General features: G+C 42.5%; 1 protein-coding gene across 1 annotated transcript; it reads left to right on the top strand.

The window, feature by feature from the left end:
- The first annotated feature begins 14,248 nt into the window (after positions 1-14,248).
- Positions 14,249-19,128, top strand: LOC127304164 (chaperone protein dnaJ 10-like). Its single transcript, XM_051334864.1, has 6 exons — positions 14,249-14,305; positions 16,698-16,836; positions 17,126-17,284; positions 18,596-18,774; positions 18,893-18,973; positions 19,078-19,128. Exons 1-6 carry the CDS (start codon positions 14,249-14,251, stop codon positions 19,126-19,128), a joined length of 666 nt encoding a protein of 221 aa, XP_051190824.1.
- Positions 19,129-19,733: the final 605 nt, after the last annotated feature.

The raw sequence follows: 19,733 nt of genomic DNA, 5'->3' as shown, positions 1-19,733 counted from the left end.
GTTGCCGGAGTGACAGAAACCTAAACCCCCGTTGGTATATCGATGCAGGAGGGATCACAGGATCTCAGAGTTTAAGGCTGTGGTTAGATTTATTCTTAATTACTTTCTTGTAGTTGCGGATGCTTGCAAGGGGTATAATCACAAGTATGTATTAGTCCTAGGAAGGGCGGTACATTAGCATAGGTTCACCCACACAACACTTATCGTAACAATGAAGATTATTTAGCCGTATGTAGCGAAAGCACTAGACTAAAATCCCGTGTGTCCTCGAGAACGTTTGGTCATTATAAGTAAACAAACCGGCTTGTCCTTTGTGCTAAAAAGGATTGGGCCACTCGCTGCAATTGATACTCTCGCACTTTACTTACTCGTACTTTATTCAACTGTTACATCAAAACTCCCTGAATACTTGTCTGTGAGCATTTACAGTGAATCCTTCATCGAAACTACTTGTCAACACCTTCTGCTCCTCGTTGGGATCGACATTCTTACTTATCGAAAATACTACGATACACCCCCTATACTTGTGGGTCATCAAGACTATTTTCTGGCGCCGTTGCCGGGGAGTGAAGCGCTATTGGTAAGTGGAATTGGTAAGGAAAACATTTACTGTTGTGCTGATTTTATTTCTGCCTGCTGCTATAAGTCATTATGGAGAGATCTTCTCTTCAATTTTTATTCGGGAAATCTACTACTACTGCAACGGTAGTGGATGAGGCGCTAGGTGAGGAAGTGATACCATATAAAATACCTATGAAAATTATTGAACGTGTTATGGATAACCGCTATGAAGGGGATGGAACTGTCCATCCTGGTGATCATTTACTGTTTTTGCATGAATTATGCGGGTTATTCAAATGTGCAGGTATTGCTATGGATGAAGTGAGGAAGAAACTATTCTCTCTATCGCTGTCTGGTAAGGCGGCGCATTGGTATAAATTACTGGATAATGGGGATTCTCTTGAATGGAATGATATTGTGCCCCGGTTTTATTCTAAGTTCTATCCTCCAAGTGAAATTCACAAGGATCGGAATCGCATATATAATTTTTGGCCTCATGATGGAGAGAGTATTGCCCAAGCTTGGGGGAGATTGAAGTCTTTAATGCTCAAATGCCCCATTCATGAGCTTCCTGGTAATGTTATTATTGATAATTTCTATGCAAGACTTTCTTTTCAAGACAAGACCTTGCTGGATACTTCTTGTTCTGGAGCATTTACACGCAACAAAGAAGAGTTTAAAAGGGACCTTCTTGATCGGATCCAAGAAAATACTGAAGGTTGGGAGAACGACAAGGATAGAGAATCAGGTATAATTTATGATTATAAATGCATTGAAGCTTTTATGGATACTGATAAATTTCGTAATATGAGTGCTACATATGGTCTTGATTCTCAAGTTGCTGCAAATCTTTATAAAGCTTTTGCCTCTCATTATGAATTGCCTAAGAAGAATTTTGATAAGTATCATGAACCGTATAAAGATAAAATTGATTCATCTATTAATAAATGAGTTGTAGTTGAAACTGCTGATCATGTTATTCCTGAAGCTTATATTGAAAAAACTCCTTTCCCTGCTAAAATGAAGGAGTACTCTGTTATAAATAGTGCGGTTCATAAAAGTGAAAAGAAACCTGTAGAACCTGAAGAACAAATAAAAGTTGAACCTGCTGTTGCAATAGTTAAAGATCTTGTGACTGAAAATGTGGAAGATGGTCATATTATTTTCTGTGAAGATGCTTCTAATATTGTTTCACATCCTAATAAACCCAAACAAGCTAGTGTTCCTATGCTATCTGTTAGAATTGGTGATCATTGCTATTATGGATTATGTGATATTGGTGCAAGTGTTAGTGCTATTCCTTATGAGCTTTACACGGAGATTATGCACGAAATTGATTCTTGTGAACTTGAAGATATTGATGTGGTTATTCAGCTGGCTAATAGAGAAACTATTTCTCCAATTGGTATTGTTCGAGATGTGGAAGTTTTATGTGGTAAGATTAAATATCCTGCTGACTTTTTGGTACTTGGTTCTGCTGCTAGTGATTATTGTCCTATTATTTTTGGTAGACCTTTTCTAAATACTTGTGGAGCTATTATAGATTGCAAGAAAGAGAAAATTTTGACTAAATTTGCTGGTGAATCTTATGAGTTTAACTTCTCTAAATTTACCAAAACTCCTTATAAAGCTGATTTGCCTAGTGATGATTTTAAAATGGAGCAATGTGCATCTATTGTTCTTGTTCCTAACAATCCTTTGCAGCAACATTTGGAGGATAGCGAGAGTGAAGTTTTTAGGAAAGAAAGAGATGAGCTTGAGGAAATTTTTCTTCGCCAACCTATTCTCAAGCATGATTTACCGGTGGAAGATTTGGGTACAACACCGCCACCAAAGGAAGATCCTGTTTTTGATTTAAAGCCTTTGCCTGATAATCTTAAATATGCTCATATTGATGATAAGAAAATATATCCTGTTATTATTAGTTCTAAGCTTTCAGAGATTGAAGAAGAAAGGTTATTGGAAATATTGAAGAAGCACCGAGGCACTATTGGCTACACTCTTGATGATTTGAAAGGGATTTCTCCTTCTATTTGCCAACATGCTATTAATATGGAAGATGATGCAAAGCCTGTTGTTGAACATCAGCGTCGTCTAATTCCGAAGATGAAGGAAGTGGTAAGGAATGAGGTATTAAGACTTCTTGAAGCTGGTATTATATATCCTATTGCTGATAGTAGATTGGTTAGTCCTGTGCATTGCGTTCCCAAGAAAGGAGGAATGACTGTTGTGCCTAATGATAATGATGAGCTCATCCCTCAAAGAGTAGTTGTAGGGTATAGAATGTGCATTGATTTTCGAAAAGTTAATAAAGTTACTAAGAAAGATCATTACCCTTTACCATTTATTGATCAAATGCTAGAAAGATTGTCTAAAAATACTCATTTTTGTTTTCTTGATGGTTATTCTGGGTTTTCACAAATTGCTGTTAAAGCTAAAGATCAAGAGAAAACCACCTTTACTTGTCCCTATGGAACTTATGCTTATAGACGTATGCCTTTTGGTTTATGTAATGCTCCTGCTACTTTTCAAAGATGCATGTCTGCTATTTTTCATGGTTTTTGTGAAAGTATTGTAGAGGTATTCATGGATGATTTTTCTGTCTATGGGAATTCTTTTGATAGTTGCTTGCGAAACCTTGATAAAGTTTTGCAGAGATGTGAAGAAACTAACCTTGTTCTTAATTGGGAGAAATGCCACTTTATGGTTAATGAAGGAATTGTATTGGGACACAAAATTTCTGAGAGAGGTATTGAAGTTGATAGAGCTAAAGTTGAAGCAATTGAGAAGATGCCCTATCCTAGGGATGTTAAAGGTATTCGTAGTGTTCTTGGTCATCTTTGGGTTTTATAGGAGATTTATTAAAGATTTCTCCAAGATTTCAAAGCCTCTTACTAATCTTCTTCAAAAAGATGTACCATTTGTTTTTGATGATGATTGTAAGGAATCTTTTGAAACTCTTAAGAAAGCCTTAACAACTGCTCCTATAGTTGAACCTCCTGATTGGAACTTACCCTTTGAGATTATGTGTGATGCTAGTGATTTTCTTTGTAGGCGCTGTTCTTGGACAGCGAGTAGATAAAAAACTGAATGTTATTCATTATGCTAGTAAAACTCTTGATGCTGCTCAACGAAATTATGCTACGACTGAAAAAGAATTATTAGCTGTAGTTTTTGCTTGTGATAAATTTAGATCTTATATTGTTGATTCAAAAGTTACCATTCATACTGATCATGCTGCAATTAGATACCTTATGACAAAGAAAGATGCTAAGCCGAGGCTTATTAGATGGGTACTTCTTTTGCAAGAATTTGATTTACATATTGTAGATAGGAAAGGTGCTGATAATCCTGTTGCTGATAATTTGTCTAGATTGGAAAATATTGCTTATGATCCTGTTCCTGTTAATGATAGTTTTCCAAATGAACAATTGGCTGTAATAAAGGTGAGCTCGCGAGACAGTCCTTGGTATGCTGATTATGCTAACTTTATTGTTTCCAAGTACTTGCCTCCAACCTTTTCAGCTCAGCAAAGGAGGAAATTCTTTTATGACTTGAGGCATTATTTCTGGGATGACCCACACTTATATAAAGAAGGAGTGGATGGTATTATGCGAAGATGTGTTCCCGAATATGAACAACAAGAGATATTGAGTAAATGTCATGGTAGTGCTTATGGAGGACATCACGCCGGAGAAAGAACCGCGCAAAAGGTTTTACAATCAGGTTTTTATTGGCCAACTCTCTTCAAGGATGCGAGAAAGTTTATTTTATCTTGTGATGAATGCCAAAGGGTTGGTAATATCTCCAGACGTAATGAAATGCCTATGAATTATACTCTTGTTATTGAACCGTTTGATTGTTGGGGATTTGACTTCATGGGACCTTTTCCCTCTTCAGAAGGTAACACTCACATACTTGTTGCTGTTGATTATGTTACTAAATGGGTGGAAGCTATACCTACAAAAAGTGGTGATGGTGAGACCTCTTTAAGAATGCTTTTAGATATTATTTTTCCTAGATTTGGAGTGCCTAGATATATTATGACTGATGGAGGTTCTCATTTTATTCATGGAGGTTTTAGAAAAACTCTTGCTAAGTATGGTATTAATCATAGAATTGCTTCCGCTTATCATCCTCAAACTAGTGGTCAAGTAGAATTATCAAATAGAGAGATTAAATCTATTTTGGGAAAGACCGTTAATAAAACTAGAAAGAATTGGGCTAGTAAATTGAAGGATGCACTATGGGCTTATAGAACTGCTTATAAAAATCCCATGGGAATGTCACCTTATAAAATGGTTTATGGAAAAGCTTGTCATTTACCTTTAGAACTAGAGCACAAAGCTTATTGGGCTGTTAGAGAATTAAATAAAGATCCTAAACTTGCCGGTGATAAGAGGTTGTTGCAATTAAGTTCTCTAGATGAATGGAGAAGTGAAGCTTATGAAAATGCTAAACTCTTTAAAGAGAAAGTTAAAAAATGGCATGATAGAAGGATTATTAAAAGAGAATTTAATATTGGGGATAAAGTCCTATTGTATCGGTCTCGTCTCAGATTCTTTGCAGGGAAATTACTCTCGAAATGGGAAGGACCATATGTTGTCGAGGAGGTGTATCGTTCAGGAGCAATTAAAATTAGCTCTCTCCAAGGCAATGCTACGCAAGTGGTGAATGGACAAAGACTCAAGCATTATATCTCAGGTGATTCCTATAATGTTGATGTTGATATTATTCAAATGGAAACACCGGAGGCTTTCATCAAAGGGCAAATTGACAGTCCGCTAGAACTCGACTTTGAATAGGTAACAGTACTGGTAACGAAAAGTACGCAATTTACCTTCCGAACAATATTTTCGCTGTTTTTGGAAAATATGAAAAATTACGAGTTCGAAACGGAGTGGAAAGGACGCACGAGGGGGTGCCACCATAGGCCGGCGCGGCCAAGCCTGGGCCCGCGCCACCCTATGGTCTGGCCGCCCCGTCACCCCTTTCCGACTCTGGTTCGATCTGGTACTTTCCTTTTGTTGTGAAATTTTTTGCTATATAATCCCCCGGACCCCTGGAGGCCCGTATATCGTTTTCTCGACGTGTTTTGTTTCGAGCTGTTTCTGCCAGGATCTGTTTTCAGTTTAGAAGCACCATGGTCTCCAAGAACAAGGGCAAGGAGTTTCCAGATGAAGATGATCGAGATCTTGGGTGGAAAGAGGAAGACAAGGACGTCAAGGAAGAGGATGAAGAAGAGGTGGAGGAAGATTCGCGCGCACACCCGCGTGCTACCATCGCAAGCATCAAGGTGGTGGACAACCCTTTTAGTGCAAACAAGAGCGCAAGAATTCGCACTGGAGGAGCGGTTCCACGTCATTACCTAGCTCCGAAAACATCTCCATCAGGCATTCACCATCCCTTCCACAATCTAATTTTCAATAATCAAATTGAAGGGACTCCAAAGGCAGCACTGCCTAGCCAGTGGGATATAGATCGTTCTAACACTGCAGGAGAGAAGGAGCCTGAGGCTGAAGAGTGGGGAAATAACTCCAAGAGCTGGGACTCGCCGTCGGACAGACTCCTTAACCGCGTCGAGCACAATTCAGAGATGATTCGCAATCTCATATACAGGATTGATGAGCTTCAGGAGCTTATTGAGAAGCTTGTCAGGAATTCATCACCACCATCGCCGAAGGAGTAATTCATCATCGGTATTGGCATCCCCTTGGTTTGTTCCAAGCTTGGGGGAGTGCCGCGGTATCACATTATCACTACCTTTTACTTTTATTGTCAAGTAGTGTCATATCATGAGTAGGGAAGTTATCATATAAGATGGGCTGCAGTTGGAAGTATCTCTCCTTTAGTTGGTTATCTATGTATCCCTTGGTGTGAGTTATCATTATGGAATATTAATGAGAAGTCCTATCATTTACATATTGCACATCTTATTCTAGTTTGCAATCTCTACTATATGATTTACCTTGTTATTAGTATTAGTATCACTTTGGGAGCATTGAATAAATCTATTTGGTTTTGGCAAACTTAGCATCGGTCAATAGCAACAACACTTTGAGGTTTAAGTAGAAAAGAGAAATATATGTAGATGTTTCATTGTCTTTCTTTCTTGTTAGCTCATAGCTTATTATTCTGAAGTTAAAATTGTTTGTGCTTACAAGGAAGATGCATGATTGTTTCTATCACATGTATATTTGTTTGTTTCCCTCGACTCTTATGCTTGCTAATTAACCTTGCTAGCCAAAGACCAGACCGAGAGGGAATACTTCTCGTGCATCCAAACCTTAGCCCAAACCTATGCCATTTGTGTCCACCATACCTACCTACTACATGGTATTTTCTGCCATTCCAAGTAAATACTTCATGTGCTACCTTTAAACAATTCAAAACTTAGTATCTCTTATTTGTGTCAATGTTTCATAGCTCATGAGGAAGTATGTGGTGTTTTATCTTTCAATCTTGTTGGGCAACTTTCACCAATGGACTAGTGGCCTCATCCGCTTATCCAATAATTTTGCAAAAAGAGCTGGCAATGGGATTCCCAGTCCCAAATTAATTAAACTAAATAGACACTCCTCCATGGTATGTGATTGATGGACGGCACCCGAAGGATTCGGTTAGCCATGGCTTGTGTAAGCAAAGGTTGGGGGGAGTGTCATCATCATAATAAAACCAAAATAAAAAGGCACTCCTTCATGGTATGAGATTGTTGGCAGGCACCGGAGGATTCGGTTAGCCATGGTTTGTGAAAGAAAGGTTGGAAGGAGTGCCACACAAAATGAAAATAATATGGGAGCCGCTCTTTGGAGGTTGTCTGGCAAGGGGGTTAGAGTACCCGCTACCAGTCGTTGACAACAACAAACACCCCTCAAGATGTTACTTTTATTCTCTTTATATGATTGCAAAACTGAAAAAGCTCTAGCACATGATTTAATCCCTGCTTCCCTCTGCGAAGGGCCTGTCTTTTACTTTATGTTGAGTCAGTAAACCTATTTCCCTCCATCTCAAGCAAGCATTTGAGTAGTTGTGATCAAACCATTATATTGTGATTTGCTTCATCATGTCTTTTATTCTTCCTTGTTTAGTACAAGTTTTATCTGAATGAATATAGCTTTGCAAGTTATCAATGATCATGAAAAGACCATTATGATTGAGTATGCAAGTTGTGCCTTATAAACTTTAACATGAGAGCGCTGCTCAATGAGATAAGTATAATCTGTTAATTGTTCTCTGACCAAGAACGAAGTTTGCCATCACCAATTATGATTTCTTATGCACCTTTACTTGTGATTACCTTATACTTGTTTCAAGTTGAGTTATATGAGGAAGTTGACTACTATAATGTCTTGTGCGAATGAATATGATGCTTCTTGTCCGTATTTTATTTATCGACTCTTCACTCCATAAACATGTGGTCCTATTTATCGAGCTCAGTTTCGCTTGGGGACAAGCGAAGTCTAAGCTTGGGGGGAGTTGATACGTCCAATTTGCATCACTATTTTATATCATAATTTGCTGTTATTCATTGATATATTTCATATTGGGACACAATACTTATGTTATTTCATCTATTTTGCATGTTTCATCATTATTGGAGGATCAAGCACCGGAGCCAGGATTCTGCTGGAAAAAAGCACCGTCAGAACGCAATATTTCGGAAGATCAACTGTGGAAGGAAATTATACCAAAAATCCTATTTTTCAAGATGACGAAGGAAGCCAGAAGGAGGAGCCAGGAGGACCCAGGGTGGGCCCACACCCTAGGGCGGCGTGGCCCATGGCCTGGCCGCGCTGCCATGTAGTGTGGGGGGCCCACAGCCCCTTTCGCCTCCTTTTCTTCGCGAAATCCTTCGTCCCGAAAACCTAAGCCACAGAGGGTACCTCGCGAAGAGTTACAGCCGCCTCTGCGGGGCGGAGAACACCAGAGAGAACAGAGCTCTCCGGCGGGCAGGAATCCGGGGAAATTCCTCCGGGAGGGGAAATCGACGCCATCGTCACCGTCATCGAGCTGGACATCATCTCCATCACCATCATCATCATCTCCACCATCATCACCGCCGTCTCCACCGCTGGACACCGTCACCGCCATAGCAATTTGGGTTTGATCTTGATTGTTTGATAGGGGAAACTCTCCCGGTATCGATCTCTACTTGTTGTTGATGCTATTGAGTGAAACCATTGAACCAAGTTTATGTTCAGATTGTTATTCATCATCATATCACCTCTAATCATGTTCCATATGATGTCTTGTGAGTAGTTCGTTTAGTTCTTGAGGACATGGGTGAAGTCTAAATGTTAGTAGTGAACTATGGTTGAGTAATATTCAATGGTATGATATTTAAGTTGTGGTGTTATTCTTCTAGTGGTGTCATGTGAACGTCGACTACATGACACTTCACCATTTATGGGCCTAGGGGAATGCATCTTGTATTCGTTTGCCAATTGCGGGGTTGCCGGAGTGACAGAAACCTAAACCCCCGTTGGTATATCGATGCAGGAGGGATCGCAGGATCTCAGAGTTTAAGGCTGTGGTTAGATTTATTCTTAATTACTTTCTTGTAGTTGCGGATGCTTGCAAGGGGTATAATCACAAGTATGTATTAGTCCTAGGAAGGGCGGTACATTAGCATAGGTTCACCCACACAACACTTATCATAACAATGAAGATTATTTAGCCTTATGTAGCGAAAGCACTAGACTAAAATCCTGTGTGTCCTCGAGAACGTTTGGTCATTATAAGTAAACAAACCAGCTTGTCCTTTGTGCTAAAAAGGATTGGGCCACTCGCTGCAATTGATACTCTCGCACTTTACTTACTCGTACTTTATTCAACTGTTACATCAAAACTCCCTGAATACTTGTCTGTGAGCATTTACAGTGAATCCTTCATCGAAACTACTTGTCAACACCTTCCGCTCCTCGTTGGGATCGACATTCTTACTTATCGAAAATACTACGATACACCCCCTATACTTGTGGGTCATCACAAGACCATGATGATGATGATCAAGAAACATCCTCAACTCATGATCAAGCTCAAGTGGTTCCTCATGATCAAGTACTAGCAAGAGATGAATTCATTGATCATGAAGGGACCGTTCGGAAGATCAAGGCCGCTACAAGGGCAAGTGACATGAAAGTGGATCAAGTCCTTGGTAGCATCTCAAGAGGAGTGGTAACTCGTAGACACCATGCATTACTTATCACTTATTGTCAACATCATGCTTTTGTGTCTAGTTTTGAACCACTTAAGGTACATGAAGCCTTGGTCGATCCGGATTGGGTAATTGCCATGCAAGAAGAATTGGAGTGTTTCACTCGTAATGAAGTATGGTCTCTAGTGGAGAGACCCAAGGATCATCGCATCAATGTCATTGGGACCAAATGGGTATTCAAGAACAAGCAAGATGAGAATGGCATTGTCATACGAAGCAAAGCAAGGTTAGTGGCGCAAGGGTTTGCTCAAATAGAAGGTATGGATTTTGAGGATACCTTTGCGCCGGTAGCCCGTCTTGAAGCTATTCGTCTTTTGCTTGCATTTGCATCTTTCCACAATTTTAAATTATACCAAATGGATGTGAAAAGTGCATTTTTGAATGGTCCCCTAAAAGAAACCGCATATGTGGCTCAACCCCCGGGTTTCGAAGACCCATGCCGACCCAACCACGTGTATTTACTCCATAAGGCACTCTACGGTCTCAAGCAAGCTCCACGTGCTTGGTATGAGTTCCTTAGGGATTTCTTACTACATGATGGGTTTTGCATGGGTACGGTCGATTCCACCCTTTTCACCAAGCGGGTTAAAGGGGGTGGCCTCTTTATATGTCAAATATATGTTGATGATATTATCTTTGGTGGAACTAACCCCAATCATAACAAAGCTTTTGAGCTATTGATGACTAGGAAATTTGAGATGTCCATGATGGGAGAGTTGAAGTTCTTTCTAGGCTTCCAAGTGAGGCAACTTGCAAAAGGCACCTTCATCTCTCAAGAAAAGTATGTGAGGGACATGGTCAAGAAATTCAACATGACCAATGCGAGTCCAATGAAGACACCCATGCCCGTAAAGGGGCAACTTGGTTCATGTGACGGTGAGAAGGATGTGGACATAAAGGTATACCGCTCCATGATAGGATCCTTGCTCTACCTTTGTGCCTCTAGGCCGGATATCATGCTAAGTGTAGGGATGTGTGCTCGTTTTCAATCCGCTCCCAAGGAGAGCCATTTAGTGGCGGTCAAACGGATAATAAGATACCTTGTTCTCACTCCTACTCTCGGGCTATGGTATCCAAAGGGGTCAACCTTTGAACTCATTGGCTATTCGGATTCCGATTGGGCCGGTGATAAGGTTGATCGGAAGTCTACCTCCGGGGCTTGCCAATTTATTGGCCGGTCATTGGTGAGTTGGTCATCCAAGAAACAAAAATCCACCGCCCTATCCACCGCCGAAGCCGAATACATATCCGCGGCATCTTGTTGCACTCAATTATTATGGATGAAGCAAACCTTGAAAGACTATGGTGTGTCTCTTGGTACGGTGCCTCTTCTTTGTGACAATGAAAGTGCAATAAAGATCGCCAATAACCTGGTTCAACATTGTCGCACCAAACATATTGACATTCGCCATCACTTCCTACGTGATCATGTTGCCAATAAGGATACTGATCTCACTCATGTGGGAACAACCTACCAATTGGCGGACATTTTCACTAAGCCTTTGGATGAAGCCCGCTTTGTTAACTTGAGAGGAGAACTTGGTATTCTTGATCCTAAAAACTTGGATTGATTAACTTCTTGCACTATATTCTTGCATTTATCTTGCTATCTAGCTTAGAGGCATAGCACATATGGGGATAGTCATCCTACCATATCTTGGTATGATGCATACCTATGTGTGCAACATAAATAGACCCAATGTCATTATATGGACCCAAGCATGTCTCTTCGCGGTCACATGACATTTGCGCTTTCACATAGGGGGAGTAATCTCCCGCCCCTCATTGAGCCTTCATTACAACTTGATTTGACTATATAAGGCCAAATGATCTTATTGCGAACATCATTTCCAAAATGACTTATGATTCTTGATATATACTTCAAATCATGCCCATTGTTGCTATTCACATCTTGTTTGGATTTTCTCTCCAATGGGTATGCCTAGAGAACTTTGTGTTTCCAACCCCATGTCTATGCTCATCTCATCATCATCTATCTATCTATCTATATGTACATGTCATCATTTGAGCACTCACACACACATTTACACAAAGCATAGGGGCAAAAACGAAGCAAAATTAGACAACTCTGGGTTGGCCGGTCCCTGGCCCGGTTGGACCGGGTCCCTGACCGGATGGTCCGGTTGACCGGGCGCCAACCGGGGTCTGGGCCGGGTCAGCCGGCGCCAGGTCCGGTCGACCGGATGCCTGACCGGCCGCACAGCCTACTATATATTGGGGAAGGGATACCCCTTGGGGTCATCTTCCCCATTGTTCCCCAACCTCCACACTCCATGGCCGGCGCCCTGACCATCTCCACCACAGCCTAGGTCCTTCCCACCACTAGTTTCTCCCCAAACTACACCCAACCGTAGATCGGGATCTCTCAAGCTTCTTCACCGAAGGATTTGGTCCTTCTCAAGCTCGTTTGGGAGATCTTGGGGATTTGGCCCTCAAGCCCTCTTCACGTGTTCTTCTTGCTCACTTAGGCAACAAGGACAATGTCATCGGGTAAATCTCCCTTCCATTCCCTTTCCTTCTTGCTTTCCCTCTCCCATTGCCACATGTTGAGGAAAGTTGAGAAAAATTAGGGTTAGGGTTAGGGTATGTAAGTCCTCATGCCTTTAGAGTGTCTCACACCACAATGCACTTACTCCACTATATTGCTATAGTCTATATTCAAGTTTATGAGTTTTTGCATGAATTTGTGGTAGAAAATCTGGGCAAAACTTCACACCTCGACAAATCCGGTTACCAGCCCGGTCGACCGGCCGCTCAACCGGCCGGCCCGGCGTACGGCCCGGTCAACCGGGCGCCAACCGGATTGTCCGGTCTGCTGCCCGGTTGGACCGGCCTATGCGCCGGCTTGCCCAGTTTTCGCACAATCTCATCACTACACTTGGATATATGCTATGCTCTTTTGGCTTCCCTCTTACTGATGACATGTACACTTACCCCACTGCTATCCTTGCTCTATTTTCTCATTCACAGGTAGTTGGAGTGGTGAGCCACACCGTGGCAATGTTGCCAAGAGAGGAAGGACTGCTGATCCTCCCCGCCGTTCTAGTAGTCGTGCACCCCCTCAAGCTCATCAAGGTACTGACATTGGCAGCTCAGCTCGGGGTAGATCCAAGTCTGTTGGCGGCAAGAAAAAGGATAAGCATGTCGCCCAAGAGGATGATGAGATAGTACCAACTATCAATGTTGGGAATGCAAACCGTGTTGAGTGGCAGGAATGGAGGACAGTGAATCCGTATCGCTTTGAGAAACCAACTTACACTCGTGGGGACAAGGCCTTCTGGACCAAGACACAAGCAGCCCTCTGGGATGGTTACTATGATTCTCATGAGTTTATGAAGCATGGTAATATTGTATCACCCAAGGCCATCAATCCTGACGAGCTTGCCTTGCATGACGCCACAAAGTACCGCTTTGTGGTTCAAACCTTGAAGGGTATGGGATTGTATGACCTTGTGTGCCTCAAGCCTGATGATACCCAAGACGATCCTACCTTTTGTCCCCTCCTTGTCCGTCAGTTTCACTGCACCGTCTTCTTCCATGATGATGCGGACCGCACCCTCACCTGGATGACCGGCAAGGAGAAGTACTCATGCTCCTACTCTCAGTTCCGTGCAGCCATGGGTTGTGGTGATGACAGTGTTCCAGGGTACAAGATTCATTCACGGTCCAAGCTTACTAAGGGTGACATCTCCTTCTGCTATCATGCGAACCCTACGCCTGGACCTCCCACTATCTCTGGGATGTACTACTCCTATCTTGTACTTGCCAAGATGTTCCGTGAGAGCCTCATCAGCAAGTCTGGCGACTCCAGTGAAGTCCGGAACTATCACCTCAACTTGATGTACTATTGTCATCCTGACAGGGTAAGGAAGATTGATGGTTGTGATCTTATCTACTGTGAACTGAAGAGAGCAATTATGGACCGCATGACTCCCAACTACGCTCAGTATGTTCAGCGGCTCATCAACTACATTGTTCCCGCTCCTCAAAACGTTCTTGGTGAAAGAGTCATCATGGACCCATTCAGGTTCCCCATTCAGGAGGCCACTCGTCCAGATGTTCCCTCCATGATGCCCACCACTGAGCGCCGTTCCAAGGCACACCATGATCATGATGCTAGCTCCAGTCACTCTCGGTGCTCCCAGCATGGGGCCGCTCGCTTCTTCTCCAGCATGTGGCAAATGTGCAAGAACAGCAATGATGTTGCACATCAGACCCTCACTATGACTCAGGAGACACGGAGGCACCAGACTGAGTTCATGGCCTCAAGGAACCACCCTGTTCCTCCTCCTGGACCTGAGATGGAGCCTGTGGTAGCACCCCAGTGGGAGATGCCTCCTCTTACCGATGAGATGATCCAGAACTTCGACTTCTCCGTGTACGCTCATGGTGCTATCCCTCCTAGGACTGCTCGTGCTCCCACTCCTGCTGATGATGATGTTGATGACGATGAGAGTGATGCGGCTGGACGCGATGCTGGCGAGAGCTCCTCCTCCATGGGGCTTGGTCACTACTGATGGGTGCGATAACATCTCTCCTCTTTTCTTCGCCTTTTTGGTGTTCCGATGCCAAAGGGGGAGAAGAGAGTAGAGTCTAGGACCACGGGGTTCTTTGATTGCCACAAGCCATGGGAGTTGCTTTATTTGGATTTTATATGGCTTGTGCTTGTTTACTTTGAGTTTTTCAAGAACCATTTGCTATCTCCAATAATTCGTGTATGGATGTGTATGGACGACTATTATGTGTGCTACTCTATGTTAGGATGATTATGTGTGCTATGCTTATATATCTTGATATGCACATCTCCATACCATGCTTGTTTCCTAAAGATATTGGGGGAGCTTCTCATGTTTCACAAATGGTGCACTTTGCATTCAAACGCAAATTCTCCAAGTGCACACATTATGGGGGAGCTGTCGTAATATCTTATATGGAATCAAGGTTTAGAGCTTATCATAATATCTATTTGTGACTCTAGCTCGGTTTGTCATCGTATACCAAAAAGGGGGAGATTGTAAGGGTATTTTACCCTTATCCATTATTTTGGTAACGATGACACCGTGCTAAAGTATTTGGCCTAATATGTTTATAAGGATAATCTCAGGTATGAGGCAATGAGGCGTAAATAGTGTATCAAAGGAACAAGAAGGCTAAAGGAGACCCCCCACTTCGACAACAATCAAAAAGGGTCTACAGGAGAAATCCGGTCTGCAGCCCGGTCCAACCGGGCCAGCAACCGGCCAGTCCGGCGTGCTGGCCGGTCAACCGGGCGCCAACCGGGCTTCAAACGAAGAGCCAGCAGATCCGGTTGCCGCCCGGTCAACCGGGCCACTGACCGGCGGGTCCGGTGCTCCATCCGGTCGACCGGGCGCCAACCGGGCGCCAACCGGCCACCAACCGAAGGAGCGCCAGGACGACGCAAAGGCGATCCAGTCGCTGATCCGGTCTGACCGGCCTCACGACCGGGCTGTCCGGTCTGTGGTCCGGTCAACCGGGTTTGTCGAGGAAAATGCTAAGGTGGCAAGTTACAACGGCCAGATTTTGAAGAACACTATATATACCCCTTCTCCTACCTTGGAAGGGTTAGGCAACATACTACAAGCTGTTCTTGAGCTCTCTCTCTCTTACTCCATTATTAGAAACACCAAAAGCCTCCGATCTCCCTCCTCCTCCACCCAAACTCAAATCCCTCCGGGGAATCACTAGAGGAGGACCCGATCTACTGTTCTACCAAGCCAAATCTCATTCCCCCTTGTATTCATCGAGAAGCTTGCTTCCTAGGGTTCCTTGGAAACCCTAGGTGGGCAAGAGGAGTCCGGAAGCATCCGGGCTGTGGATTTGCTCCGGGCAAGATTGTGAAGGTTTGGAGGCTACCTCAAAGTCTACCACAAGTGAGTGAGCTATTCCTTCGTGGGATAGGCTCCGAAGAATAGGGTGAGCCTTCGTGGCGTGGGGAATCCTTCGTGGGACCTCCACCCCTCCAAACGTGACGTACCTTGTTGCAAAGCAAGGGAACACGGGAATACATCCTCGTCTCCGTGTGCTATCGGTTATCTCTAACCGAACTCCTTACTTGTGATTTAAACTGCCTGAGAGAGCCTTCTTGCTCGAGATAGTTGTATCTTCATATAGGTTGCTTCATCTAGTTTGCATTAGGCTCACCTTTATATTCCGCAAAGCCTAATATTGCAAAGAAAGGATTAAAATCTGTAGAAACCTATTCACCCCCCTCTAGGTTTACCATCTCTATACTTTCACCGGCGCGCGTCCGCAGTCCACGTGGAGAACCTTTTAGTCCCGACTTGTATTACAACCGGACTGAGGGGAGGGGGGGGGGGGGGGGGGCTTTAGAGAATCCCAAGCCATGTCCCCAAGAGGGCGCTGGATTGAGCGTTTGGGGGACGCTTTTTTTTTCGTCCGCGTTTGGGGGACGTGGCTTCCCAGCCACGTCCCCCAAAACCACCCCCAAACATAAGTTCAAATAGTTCACATTCAAAAGAGATTGTTCCCGCTGAACTTGTCGCGATCAAAGTACTGAACGCGCGATCATATTACAGACTGGTGGTGCAATTTGAACATAAGTTAGAAGAAGGGGTTCGGCCAAGCCGACGGCGCATCCTGAGTCGACGTAGGCCCGTTGAGCACGACAACCTCGTCGTGCTCTGCCCGGTCTGTCTGGTCCGACGCCGATGCAGATGCCGATGCCGCCGATGCTTTGACGCCGTCGCCGACGCGCCTGCTATTGCCGACTCTTCCTCCGGGGATGGGGTTGCTGCCGCCGCCTCTTCTCAAGCTTAATACAATAGCACGCAGATCTCCTGCGGGTTCTTGATTTTTTTTTGTAAATTACTAAGTGATACCATACTCTTCATACTGTCGTTATTTAAACTCTTAACAGCTACAGAAGACTATACAAAAGGAAAGGCAGGAGAAACTCGCGGAGAAACTGAAGAATAGGTTGACCATTTATGTTCAAGGAAACAAAGAGGAATTTATCCAATTTGCTGAGGCGGGGGTGTCCAGACTTTCTGATGCAGGTGTGCATCCTGTATTGATGACAATCCTCTCATCACTCTATGTAGTTATTTTTTACAAAAAATTTCCACACTTGCCAACTTTTCTCTCTATTTTTCGTTCATTTTTCTCACTACCGATCACCGTTTCTTCTTTTACTCAAACCCATTAGCTCTCAAACCGTTTGGCCGAATTTTTCCTTGTGCATTCCCTATATCAACCAAACTTCGCCGACTTTCTCTTTGTTCTTTATTTTCTTAAACCTGAATTTGATTAATTCAATGCTATTTTCTTATTTTGATTGTCCTTCAGCGTATGGGTTTGAAATGCTGAGTACTATGGGCTACATGTATTCAAGACAAGCTGCGAAGGAGCTTGGAAAGAAAGCTGACCTTTTGGGGGCTCCATTTGTAGCTGAATGGTTCAGAAACAAAGGTCATTTTATTAAATCGCAAACGAAAGCTGTAGCAGGTAAAACTTGTTTTTATTATTGAAGAAAGTCCAATTTTGGTGTTTGAATTCTAGTGGAAGTTCACTTTCGATCCTAGAAATTTCGTTTGCATCAAAATAAACCTTAAACTCTCAAAATCATTTGCTTTAAGTCCTTATCCTGATTGAGCCAGTCAAACATCTGCTGGTGGAAAAAAAACTCAAGGCAACAATGCAAGGTCAGATAGGCAGAACGATGCTGATAGGCAAACTATGCATGCCTTCATGACGTAATGCTTCACGTGAATTGACAGAGATAGACAAATAGAGAGAGAGAGAGAGTACAATGGTTTCAATTTTTTGACGTAGAATGTTGGGTTCAACATCCCAGCTAGCTTGGGCTTGGTCTGGTTGAAAACTAATTCGACAGTTTCTTCTTTCGGTTGGTTCACCGTTTTTTTTCCATGTTAGCGATTTTCTCAACTCAACTATAAAAGGACTAAAAGTGAACTATTCAGAGAGTTCAAGGTTCGTTCTAAATTAAAAAAGAAAATTTAGGACAAAAACTAAACTTCGTGAAGAGTTTGAAGACGAGAAGTGGACTTTCTTCTTTACTGTTCCCTCTGTTCGGAAATAGATAAATAATACGTTCAGATATATCTAAACCAGAATCAGTTATTTGCAGTTAGAGGCAAGGTATAAAATAGCATGCTAAAAGAAATAGAGGCGGCATCCTCCAAATGCTATGCACGCTATATGGTGATAATAGTGTGCTATATTCTAAATTAGGTTTTGGAAAAAACACCAGATTCTAAAAATAAAAGATTCCGGTCCAAAAGTGACAGATTCATACATACATAATCACATACAAAAAATAGTTCCTCCAATTTTTTAGAAGTCTAACATCAATATTTCACGGGGCAACAATATTGTATAAATTATTTATTAAGAATTATCAGTATTACTGATATTATCTTTCGATTCAGAAGAGGAATCGATAGATTGACCACAACATACAAAATGAAATTTCTTTTTTTCTTAACGAGGAAAATTCAAACCCTTATATCAATAGGCTGTAAAAACAAGCGAGCTAACACTATGATGTTTTAGCGCGATATAACATGCTATTTCGCAAATAGCGTCATAGCGAGCAAAATTATTAAAATTTAGCGTGAACTATCAAAATATGCTATAGCGTGCTATTAGCGAAAAATTGCGTGCTATTTCAAACCTTTGTTAGAGGGAGTACTTAGTATTTACATTCTTGAATAGCAACGTTTGTTTCGATATATGAAATGTTGATGATGGAATTATATGTTTGTACTTTGTCTAAGATTTTCCTTTGTTCTGCAGGTGGAATATCTCTTACGCAGTTGCAGGAAAGCTTAAAGGATCATCTCAATCCGAAATGTAATTTCACCGAATATGAACTTGAATCTTACATGCAGAGTTATATAAGTGCTATGGCCGATTCCTTATGGAAGCTTAATGTTGTTGATATAGAGGAAACCCTGTCACATGTCTGCCAGATGGTCTGTCCTCATGTCTTAACTACCCCACACTATTCTTAGCACATATACTTTTGTATTCATCTTACAAATTATATCAAGTCGTGGCACTGGATTAATTTAAATATACTACCAATATTAGGTGCTTCAAGATAGCTTTGTCGGGAGCGAGGAATTGAGAGCTCGAGCTGAAGGACTGAAAACTTTAGGCGAAATACTCGAGGTATCTTTCTTCGTATATTTATTCACTCACTTGTTGGTTTTGGTATGTACTCCGTAAGTTCTCTAGTGATATTCACTTAACTAAGTTTGGTTATTCTATCACAGCGTGCTAAGCTCAACAGAGAAGGGGAAGCACTAAGGCCTTCCACAATGTAGCCGGTGCCCAATTGCTGAAAAAGCTAACACGTCACCACCGATCCCAAATAAAAGTTTTGAGGCACCAAGCTCACAACGTAGAGCATCGTTTGTCAGAAAGGAAGTGAGCCCACATTTGATAAAGAATCTATTCAGCTAACCATCAGTATACCTGTGGACTGAGAAAGGAGATGAATAGAGCAAGGTTTGCTGCGGGTGAGCAGGAAAATAATAGTATTCTATCCGCAGCTGAGTTTGGGCATTTTTTCTATCTAAAATATTAGAAAGAATGAGCAACTAGATGATTCGATTCCCTTAAAATAAATTGGGGCACCGATTGGCAGCGCGTAGGGCACCGATGCCCAAAGTCTGAAAAGTTGTTTGGGCACCGAAAATGTGCAACGTTGTGGAGAGCCTAACTGTGAAGAATACGGTACCTCTTTTCACCAAAATCTCATAGGGAGACATTCGATGCAATCCCACCCTATCCCGTGTACCTGCCTATAGGGGAATGGGGCATGCTATTCTAGGGAAAAAAAATCGACTCCATCAGTCTGAAAATAGACATCTCAACTTTTTCTAGATACAGATGTATAACTAAGATATGTCTAGATACATTCGTACCT

The sequence above is a fragment of the Lolium perenne genome, chromosome 5 (genome assembly GCF_019359855.2).
Source record: "Lolium perenne isolate Kyuss_39 chromosome 5, Kyuss_2.0, whole genome shotgun sequence".
NCBI lineage: Eukaryota > Viridiplantae > Streptophyta > Magnoliopsida > Poales > Poaceae > Lolium > Lolium perenne.
This window is presented reverse-complemented; position numbering and strand designations above follow the sequence as displayed.